General features: G+C 32.3%; 1 protein-coding gene across 1 annotated transcript in view; it reads right to left on the bottom strand.

Annotated features, from left to right (window-relative positions):
* Positions 1-11,755, bottom strand: part of LOC139513593 (mucin-3B-like) — a 282,396-nt gene that overhangs the window by 154,559 nt on the left and 116,082 nt on the right. The window contains exons 74-87 of the mRNA XM_071302236.1: positions 11,344-11,621; positions 8,779-8,920; positions 7,656-8,099; positions 4,361-4,492; positions 3,453-3,584; positions 3,052-3,123; positions 2,568-2,848; positions 2,274-2,415; positions 1,908-2,039; positions 1,503-1,574; positions 1,020-1,300; positions 726-867; positions 359-490; positions 60-131 (exon numbers count right to left, since the gene is read on the bottom strand). Coding sequence (XP_071158337.1) covers positions 60-131; positions 359-490; positions 726-867; positions 1,020-1,300; positions 1,503-1,574; positions 1,908-2,039; positions 2,274-2,415; positions 2,568-2,848; positions 3,052-3,123; positions 3,453-3,584; positions 4,361-4,492; positions 7,656-8,099; positions 8,779-8,920; positions 11,344-11,621 — 2,454 coding nt within the window. The remainder of the gene's footprint in view (positions 1-59; positions 132-358; positions 491-725; positions 868-1,019; positions 1,301-1,502; positions 1,575-1,907; positions 2,040-2,273; positions 2,416-2,567; positions 2,849-3,051; positions 3,124-3,452; positions 3,585-4,360; positions 4,493-7,655; positions 8,100-8,778; positions 8,921-11,343; positions 11,622-11,755) is intronic.

The following is an 11,755-nucleotide window of genomic DNA, read 5'->3' as shown; positions in this document are numbered from 1 at the left end:
TTTGAGTCTCATTAACATAATAAAAATGAAACAACAAATAAATCAATGTTCATTCTTACTTGCACTTGAAATTCCAGGAGAAGGACTTGTAGCTACAACTGGCGTTGTTGTTGCAATTTTACCAGTTGATCCTATAACAAAAATGTTTAAATATACAAACATATCAAACAAATTAATAATTTGTTAACATTCAAAAACAGTATTATCTGTTTTTTGACAATTTAATAATTAACACATGAATCATCTTTTCTACTTGCAAAATAGTATTTAACACATGTATTTACTTTCCTTTTTCATAAGCATTATTCAGCTAATGTAACCTTCAATTTAGAAAATTATTACAATTCAAATCCTTTACCTTGCAATGTTGTAGTAGCTTCACTTATTATAGTGGGTGTAGCTGTATGTGTGGGTGAAACCACGGCTGTAGTGACCACTGTTGAGGACGGTTTCTGTGGGACTGCTGTTGTACTTGGAATAGGCGTAGAAGCTAAACAAAAAAAAAGGTTAATTCATTATTCAATACAAACAACTCTTATGTTACAAGGTCATATCAAACACCAAAAACGAGCAGGTTTTGACAAAAATAAAACCGATTAACATGAGCGAACTTTCACTTCAAAATGGAACATATAAGATCTCTGCAGTATATCTACACTATACCACTGTAGCACCATACAAAACATATATCTTCAAATAAGTAACTATTGCCTTTCATTACTTACTGACTTCAAAACATGCATGAACGCTTAGTTGGAGCTGTACAGGTCTGTAAGAATCTTCTTTGTCATCAGGTGTAATAGTTACAGTTACCTTTCTCACATCAGGCTTGGTTCCAATGCTTGTAGCCATTTCGCCTACTTTAACCTACCGAAAGAAAAATACTCATTTGAAACATAACATTGAAAAAAAAATTTGTTTAATATTCCACATAAACAGCAGTCACATTTCCTTTTTAAAGAAGAATCAATTAAAATTGATCAGTTAAAACTTGGTAATTTGGAGTAAGTTATACAAACCTTTTGAGTTGTCACAGTTCCATCTGCATTAAAGAATTGTACTGTATACGTCTTGATATTATCAGTAGAAACCAATTCAACATTGGCAATTGGTCTTGTCTTTGAAGGCATGTACTCTATAACCAATTGTCCTTCGGAGCTTTTAAAGGGTGTCTTAGATGAAGGTCGTAGATTTTCAATATCTGCCTTTTTGTCATTAGATGTAATTTCTGTTGATGGTATTGTTGTTATTGAACCCATTCCATCTGTTTCTTCACAAATTGGCGTAGTTGTTTCTATCTCTACAAACCAAAAATGTCATTGTTATAACTACCTTTTACAAAATACTGTACTCATTCTATACAAAAAACAGTCATGCATTAACATTTCCATTCTTTAAAAATTATTTGCATTTCATTTATTGAATTTTCCAAAACAATCTACATTTGAGTCTCATTAACATAATAAAAATGAAACAACAAATAAATCAATGTTCATTCTTACTTGCACTTGAAATTCCAGGAGAAGGACTTGTAGCTACAACTGGCGTTGTTGTTGCAATTTTACCAGTTGATCCTACAACAAAAATGTTTAAATATACAAACATATCAAACAAATTAATAATTTGTTAACATTCAAAAACAGTATTATCTGTTTTTTGACAATTTAATAATTAACACATAAATCATCTTTTCTACTTGCAAAATAGTATTTAACACATGTATTTACTTTCCTTTTTCATAAGCATTATTCAGCTAATGTAACATCTTTGATATGCTGCCTTGAATATATATTTTTAATTGAACAAAATTAAGTTCAGGGGTCATTCTGCTTTTGTAGTATTTTTCATAGATATAACTTAAACCCCCTACTTCAATTTAGAAAATTATTACAATTCAAATCCTTTACCTTGCAATGTTGTAGTAGCTTCACTTATTATAGTGGGTGTAGCTGTAGGTGTGGGTGAAACCACGGCTGTAGTGACCACTGTTGAGGACGGTTTCTGTGGGACTGCTGTTGTACTTGGAATAGGCGTAGAAGCTAAACAAAAAAAAGGTTAATTCATTATTCAATACAAACAACTCTTATGTTACAAGGTCATATCAAACACCAAAAACGAGCAGGTTTTGACAAAAATATAACCGATTAACATGAGCGAACTTTCACTTCAAAATGGAACATATAAGATCTCTGCAGTATATCTACACTATACCACTGTAGCACCATACAAAACATATATCTTCAAATAAGTAACTATTGCCTTTCATTACTTACTGACTTCAAAACATGCATGGATGCTTAGTTGGAGCTGTACAGATCTGTAAGAATCTTCTTTGTCATCAGGTGTAATAGTTACAGTTACCTTTCTCACATCAGGCTTGGTTCCAATGTTTGTAGCCATTTCGCCTACTTTAACCTACCGAAAGAAAAATACTCATTTGAAACATAACATTGAAAAAAAATTTTGTTTAATATTCCACATAAACAGCAGTCACATTTCCTTTTTAAAGAAGAATCAATTAAAATTGATCAGTTAAAACTTGGTAATTTGGAGTAAGTTATACAAACCTTTCGAGTTGTCACAGTTCCATCTGCATTAAAGAATTGTACTGTATACGTCTTGATATTATCAGTAGAAACCAATTCAACATTGGCAATTGGTCTTGTCTTTGAAGGCATGTACTCTATAACCAATTGTCCTTCGGAGCTTTTAAAGGGTGTCTTAGATGAAGGTCGTAGATTTTCAATATCTGCCTTTTTGTCATTAGATGTAATTTCTGTTGATGGTATTGTTGTTATTGAACCCATTCCATCTGTTTCTTCACAAATTGGCGTAGTTGTTTCTATCTCTACAAACCAAAAATGTCATTGTTATAACTACCTTTTACAAAATACTGTACTCATTCTATAAAAAAAAACAGTCATGCATTAACATTTCCATTCTTTAAAAATTATTTGCATTTCATTTATTGAATTTTCCAAAACAATCTACATTTGAGTCTCATTAACATAATAAAAATGAAACAACAAATAAATCAATGTTCATTCTTACTTGCACTTGAAATTCCAGGAGAAGGACTTGTAGCTACAACTGGCGTTGTTGTTGCAATTTTACCAGTTGATCCTATAACAAAAATGTTTAAATATACAAAAATATCAAACACATAATTTGTTAACATTCAACAACTGTATTAACTGTTTTTTGACAATTTAATAATTAACACATGAATCGTCTTTTCTACTTTCAAAATAGTATTTAACACATGTAGGTACTTTCCTTTTTGATAAGCATTATTCAACTCATGTATCATTTTTGATATGCTGCCTTGAATATATATTTTTAATTGAACAAAATTAAGTTCAGGCGTCATTCTGCTTTTGTAGTATTTTACATAGATATAACTTAAACCTGCTACTGTCTTTTAGAAAATTAATACAATTTGAACCCTTTACCTTGTAATGTTGTAGTAGCTTCACTTATTATAGTAGGTGTAGCTGTAGGTGTGGGTGAAACCTCAGCTGTAATGATTACTTCTGTAGACGGTGTGTGTGGAAATGTTGCTGTACTTGGAACCATTGTTGTAGCTGAGCAAGAATATATAAACAAGTATATAAAAGCAGTAAACATCTTTAAATAAGTTTTTCGCAGAAAGGAAAATGTTGATGTCTACAGAATCTTGAAAAAAATATATAAAAGAGGGACGAAAAATACCACAGGGACAGTCAAGTAAGTATGTTATGATCAAAAGTAATATCATAAGAAACGATTGGTCTCACTATAAAGTAATTATTTCAAAAATTCATAGTCAAAACGTTTATTTAATTGTTATTCTTTGTCTGGGGAGATAGACTAGCGTGACAATGTACATAAAAAGCACTCGAAAAACAATCAAGAATTGATTATTGAATATGATAGCATTGCTTAAAAAATAAATTCAAGACAGTTTTACACACTTTTATGCTAAAGTAGACTAAAAACTCATCATATATTGTGTTATTCTCAACATATATACTTTATAAGAAGTTTGAGTTCATTTGTGTTTTTATTTGGCAATATAAGTACATAAATCTGAACAGTTTTGAAAATTTTAGTCTTATTACTTTTAGAAAGATATACTATAAGCAATAACAGGATCAGATGTTTTCTAAACAGCAAAAACTTTACAATAATACATTTTATGAACTAATTTCAGAATCGCATTACTATGAAAGTTTTCTCTAAATGTACTATTGTCATTTTCAATGATGTTTCAGCTGATGCTACTGCAGAACTGGTTAAGATGTATTTATAGTATTTGACATAGATAAATCTTAAATCTGGTACTTTATTTTAAAAAAGGAATACAATTTAAATCCATTACCTTTCAATGTTGTAGTAGCTTCACTTATTACATTGGGTGTAGCTGAAGGTGTGGGTAAAACCTCTGCTGTAGTGATAACTCCTGAAGAAGATGTCTGAGGAAATATTGCTGTACTTGGAATTGGTGTAGTAGCTGAACAAGAAAATTTTCAGTAAACATATTAAAAGCAGCAAACATTTTAGATATTTATTGGCAAACAAATGTTGATATATACATAATTTATGAAAATCCATTTTAATAAGTAAGTACACACATAAATATTGCATTAGGCATTTTTACTTTTGTTTAGCAATATATGTACATAAAACTAAACAGATTGAAAAATCATCTCTCCCACTGTCCCAGGTTAGGTGGAGGGTTGGAACCCCGATAACATGTTTAACCCCGTCACATTCTGTATGTATGTGCCTTCTCAAGTCAGGAGCCTGTAATTCAGTGGTTGTCGTTTATTTATGGTTTACATATTTGTTTGGTTTTTTTTACATAAATAAGGCCGTTAGTTTTCTCGTTTGAATAGTTTTACATTGTTATTTCGCGGCATGTTATACTTGACTATGCAGTATGGGCTTTGCTAATTGTTGTGCGGCGTACGGTGAACTAGAGTTGTTAATTTCTGTGTCATTATGGTTTCTTGTGAAGAGTTGTCTCATTGGCAACCATACCACATCTTCTTTTTTATATCCTAAAGCTTATTTCATAATAGGAAGATATGCTATAAGCTATAACTGGATTATACGTGTTCTGAACAGGAAAAACTTAGTAATAGATTTTAATGAACTAATGTAAGACTTTCACACCTGTAAATTTTGCTCAGAATGTACTCTTTTGTCATTTTCCTCCCTGTGTTAAAGACCCGTTAATGACCTTCAACTGTTATCTACCCTTTGGTTGTTTTGTTGTCTCTTTGACACATTCCTTTTTCTATTCTCAATTTCAACTTGTGTAGTACAAATTATGAACAACTAAAAAGCTTACGGTGCATAATGTATTGTTGTCCAACAATATTTTAAAACAGCATGAACATTGGTTGTTGGAAATATATATAGTGTCTAAAAATAGCAACAATCAACATTCTATATAGGCGTGAATAAGTTTGTAAATAAACTGATGCAGTTACTAAATTAAATTATATAAGTGTCTAAGAATGTAACTTTAACACACTAATGAGTATTATAAAACAAGTTGTAATATTTTATATATTATATACGCAATATTTCGCTAAACAAATAAGCTTCATCGGGCGAATGCATCTCTCAAGGTGAAATTGGATGCATAACCAAAAAAGATATTTTTGTAGCTTGAACTACACAAAATTTGAGTAATTATTCATGGTCTATATAAAACATTTTTTTTGCCGTTTATTGTACATGGCAATTCTTAAATTCAAACGAGTTGTTGTTTCAGTTAAATAGAATGAAGTTGAGGTTTTATTAGTTTGGTTTGGGGTATAACTGCTTTTCATCCCTCTCATAAAGTCCATCATGTTCAAGAGTATATAGCTGATGCATCCAGAACCTTTCTCTTTGTTTTCACCTTTGGTGTACCTCAATTATTTAAAAGGTGATTATTTTCAAAAGCATGTCATTTTCGTAAGATGTGTCTCGTAATTGGACAGTTTCTTCCTTTTGTATAAAACTACAAGTGCGGAAGAAGCAATTGTAAGTGCTGTAAAGTCGCCACCACTGACCACTCTGTCAGCAGTACAGTAACTAAGCAGCGATACAATATCTATGTTACTGAGTCGACTGAGTCGGGTGTGTCTATTCTGTGTTGGTCTTTGCATTATGTATTCGTGTTTGTTTTCTGTAATGAGTTAATACTTCAGTTTCATTATGTATATCTGTTATATTCATTTGATAAAATTTACTGTTTGCAATAGCATAAATTGTTCTAAATAATAAGGATGTTCTTATCCCAAGCATAAATAAATAGCCGTATTTGACACAGCCTTTTTCAACTTTTGATTTTCAGTGCTGTACAACTTGTACATTTTTTCGCTTTCGATCTTTTATATCTGCGCGTCACTGGTGAGTCTTGTGTGGACGAGGCGCGTTTTTGACGTATTAAATTTTAAACCTGATGCTTTTTGTTATTCATTAATCATGTGTTTCTTTGTCTAATACGTTCTCCTATTTATTTGTATTGTAGTCCTGTAATATTATGTTGTCATTTCAATGTTATATTTAACATTGCCATTAAAGTGCGAGGTTTGGCATGCTACAAAACCAGGTTCAACCCACCATTTTTTCCTTTAAAAATGTCCTGTACCAAGTCAGGAATATGGCCATTGTTATATTATTGTTCGTTTCTGTATGTGTTACATTTTAACGTTGCGTCGTTTGTTTTCTCTTATTTTTGAGTGTAATTTCACATTGCGATAAGACGTGTCACGGTACTTGTCTATCCCAAATTCATGTATTTGGTTTTGATGTTATATTTGTTATTCTCGTGGGATTTTGTCTGATGCTTGGTCCGTTTCTGTGTGTGTTACATTTTAGTGTTGTGTCGTTGTTCTCCTCTTATATTTAATGCATTTCCCTCGGTTTTGGTTTGTTGCCCCGATTTTGTTTTTTGTCCATGGATTTATGAGTTTTGAACAGCGGTATACTACTGTTGCAAAACAGAAACTAGTATTTATATTCTTACTTGTGGAACCTGCAAACTGCAGTATGTTGGTGAAACAGAAACTAAATTCAACATCAGACTTAACAATCACCGGTTGTTTTATACAAAAGGAAGAAAGTGTCCAATTACGTACTCTTGAACCTGAGGGACTTAATGAAAGGGATGAAAAACAGTTCCACCCAAAACCAAAGGAATAAATCCTCAACTTTATTCTATTTAAAACTTAAACAACTATTTGTTTGAATTAAAGAATTGCTATGTACAATAAACGGCAAAAAAAAATGTTTCATATAGACCATCAATAATTACTAAAATTTTGTGCAGTTTGAGCTACAAAAACATTTTTTGTCATGCATCCGATTTTACGTTGAGAGATGCACACGCCCGATGAAATGAATTTTTTAAGCAAAACATTGCATGAATAATATATAAATTATAACAACTAATTTTATAACACTCATTAGTGTGTTAAAGTTACATTCTAAGACACTTTTATATATGCAAGTCTGTATATGTATAGTTTAAAGGTAAGTCTACAAACATATTTTTCTTTGCAGATTCATCCAATTAGACACATGGCAATCCAGAATAAGAGTAATTTTAGAAGCAAAATGTTTCCAGTTTACACTTAAATATACTGATGAATACAAAAAACAAACCATCTACATACCTATTGGAGTCACCTGTTTTGTCGACAATCTAACAGGTGTAGTGCTCTCTGATTTCACCTTTTCAGTGGAGTGTACACTTGCCATTTTCTTTGATGTTTCAGCTGTTGAAGCAACAGGAGTAGATGGTCTGCTTGTCATCTTTATAGGTGTTTCCCCAGTAGTGGGCACAGGTGAAGTAACTCCCTCCGATGAAATTATACCAGTCGTATGCTTGATTTCTCTTGCCGTAGTTGTAGATTTCGTTTTGACAGCAGGTGTTGGTTTTTCACTCGATTTTCCAACAGTGGATTTCGCTGATGACACTTCCATCGTGCTTTCTAGCTCATATGTAGTTGTTGTCTTACCAACAGTTGACGTAACTGGTGATTCCACTCTTAAACTCGTCTTAGTTGAGGCAACAGATGGTGAAGAAACAATTGACGGTATTACAATAGTTGTCGTGCCTGTAAAGATAGTAACTATACTTTGTCCATTCTTTATAATAAAAAGCATCAGCTTATTTTATAAATAAAGTGACCTTAGTCTTTAAAGGTTAAACTTGTATACGCTAGATACCACAATATAGTTGTATTCTGTTCCTAATTATATTGTTTCTGTATATACATTGCAATTGTGTCTAAGAAAGAAATATATAGTTACATAAAATGGAGAATGGAAATGGGGAATGTGCCAAAGAGACAACAACCCGACCATAGAGCAGACAACAGCAGAAGGTCACAACAGGTCTTCAATGCAACGAGAAATTCCTGCACCCGGAGGCGTCCTTCAGCTGGCCCCTAAACAAATATATACTAGTTCAGTGATAATGAACGCCAAACTAAACTCCAAATTGTACACAAGAAACTAAAAGTTAAAAAAAATACAAGACTAACAAAGGCCAGAAGCTCCAGACTTGGGACAGGCGCAAAAATGCGGAAGGGTTAGAATGTATTCATATCTGGTCTGAAAGTCAAAACGAGAACCAGAGTGAGGATTTAAGAAACTCATTGTCATTTGTTAAAATCTATACAATACCAGTTAGATATTTTGTTGGCTTTTTTCTCGGTTTACTGTCTCATTAACTTAACCACACATCTCTGTTTACCCCAATGTCAGTTCATATTAAATGTAAAATTGTTTTACCTATTTCATGGCATGCAAATATTTTCAGTTGAAGATTTACCGGCTGGTAAGAACTTTTCTTATCTTCAGGTGTAATCAGGATTTCAACTTTCCTCACATTAGGATTTCCAGCAACATTGTTTGCACTTTCTGTAACTTTCATCTAAAATAATTCATATGCGTTTGGCTCATTTGAATAAGTGTTCAATTACAATCTAAATACTGTTTTATTAAGCAAGTTAAGTCTGCCTCATATCTTGACTTGCATCTAAGAATTGACAATGGGTCGGTTGAAAACAAAACTGTTCGACAAAATAGATGATTTCAGCTTTTCAATTTTGAACTGTCCATTTCTATGTAGCAACATTCCAGCATCGCCTGTATACGGAGTGTCTATCTCCGAATTGATACGATAGTCCTAGGCTTGTATTTTTCTATCATGATTTCCGTGATATATGATTGCTGCTAGTAAGCTATTAATCATAGAGTTCCAAATGTAAAGTTGAAATCATCCCTTCGTAAATATTACGGTGGTCATTATGACTTGGTTCCCCGTTATAGAATATTCGTTTCGCAGATTATATCAGATATGTTCTTGTCATTGTAACTACAATCTCGTTCCCATTTCAAAAATGTGATCTAGTAATTTGGAATATTCATCAGGTTTGTAATAACATGAGCAACACGACGGGTGCCATATGTGGTACAGGATCTGCTTATCTTTCCTGAGCACCTGAGAAAAGCCCTTGTTTTTAGTGAGGTTCGTGTTGTAATTCATTAGTTTTCTATGTTATGTCTTGTGTACTATTATATGTCTGTTTGTCTTTTCTATTCAAGCCACGGTGTTGTCAATATAAACAAAGATGTGGTGTGGTTGCAAATGAGACAACTCTCCGAAAAAGACTAAAAAGTAAAATCACAAAAATTCTGAACTCCGATGTTATTCAAAAAGGAAAGTCCCCAATCAAATGGCAAAATCAAAAGTTCAAACACATCAAACGAATAGATAACAACTGTCATATTCCTGACTTGGTACAGGCATTTTCTAATGTAGAAAATTGAACCTGGTTTTATAGCTAGCTAAACCTCTCACTTGTATGACAGTCGCATCAAATTCCATTATATTGTCAACGATGCGTGAACAAAACAAACAGACACACTAGGTAAAAATGTCAAAAATAGGGGTACAGCAGTCAACATTGTTTTATCACTATAAAAACAACAAATGCAACGAAGAAGCACAAACAATGCATACGTCAAATAAATTTAACATCCTCCTTTTGCTTATATTATACGATTTTATTTATCTATGTAAAATCCACCCATAAAGGATGGAAGGTTTTAAAAACTGGTGTAAAATTGCGAATTTGAAATTTGCACAGGTAGACATAAAATATTTTTGTCGTTCAAAGTATGACAGGATACATAAGTACAGAGTCACGTCAAATGTATATAACAAAAAACAGAATTAACAGTAAAAGTAATATTAATAAATAAAATAATTTTGTCATTCAAAGTATGACAAGATACATAAGTACAGAGTCACGTCATAAAATAATTTTGTCGTTCAAAGTATGATGGGATACATAACCACAGAATCACGTCAAATGGATATCTCAAAAAACATACTTAACCGTAAAAGTAATATTAATAAAGACAAATAAAAGAATAATATAACACGTTATTAAGATGATAAACAACGTCAGTACGCAAATTCTATACTTCAAGACCATCGTGTATTATTTGTAAAGTTGATACGGAATATTTATCAACAAGTTCTTGGTACCTTCCAATGAACTTTTTTAACAAAAGAACAAGACGTTCTTTGACATACCCCTGGTTCATCAACTTTCTGCTCAGACACTGGTGACGTTTTACAAAGTCTGACACAGGAATTAACAACAACAGGTCACCGTACGGCCTTCATCAATGAGAAAAGCTCATATCATATAATCAGCTATAAAAGCCATAAATGACAAATTTAAAACAATTCAACCGAGAAAATCACGGCCTCATTTATGTTCAAATATGAAAGAAAAGCAAATGTGTAACACATCAACAAACGACAATCACTGAATTGCAGGCTCCAAACATGAGACAGGCACATACATACATATTTTGTTGTGGTTAAACCTGTAAGCGGGATTTGAACCTTCCCATTAACATGGGACAATGGTATTACAGTACAACATCAGAACAAGCTATAAAAATGAGTTGAAAAGTCTTAACTCATCAGATGGATACAAATGGAATAACATCTAACAAAAAACCTCAAAGTGGACGTCGCCGTAAAAATCATTTTGATACAGAGCAATTACGGTTTGTTTAATTTAAATGTTTTCTCTAAAAGAAATGCACGACGATATAACTTCAGTTTATTTTCTATCTATGAGTATGAATGATCATCTGGTATATTTCGCCCCTATTTCTTAACACCGTTTCCACTGTATTTGTATACTAGTATTGTATTGGTTTAATAGAGTGTATGATGTAGGTAAATAGATATACCGTAACAATTTGGAATAAAATATGGTTACTATATCAAGGGTAACACACATCATAAGGCTTAGAAGTAATCATACTTACTGTTCTCTTAATAGTAGTTCCATCAGCATTGAAAAATGTAACAGTGTATGATATTATGTTCTCTGTTGATACTAATTCTACTTTTTGCACAGACTTGGCAATTGAAGGTGTGTATTGTATTACCAGTGTAGGCTTAGAACTCATCATGGGTATCAAACCACCTGGTCGTAAATTGTCTACTTTTGCCATGTCATCATTTACTTTTATTTCACTAGATGGAATAGTTGTTGGCGACATCATTCCCTCTGATACATCACATACTGGTGTGGTACTTGAAACTATTAAAACAATCGTTCAAAATCAAGTACTTATTAATATGTCAACCGAGTGCAATATTCCAATTTTAATTTCGAAGTGACGACGAAAATGTTAGAAATATTTTAGTCATAGTAATAGTTCTTTAACCGGTATT

The sequence above is a fragment of the Mytilus edulis genome, chromosome 2 (genome assembly GCF_963676685.1).
Source record: "Mytilus edulis chromosome 2, xbMytEdul2.2, whole genome shotgun sequence".
NCBI lineage: Eukaryota > Metazoa > Mollusca > Bivalvia > Mytilida > Mytilidae > Mytilus > Mytilus edulis.
Note: the sequence above shows the minus strand (reverse complement) of the source record. Positions and strands in the feature narration are given on the sequence as shown.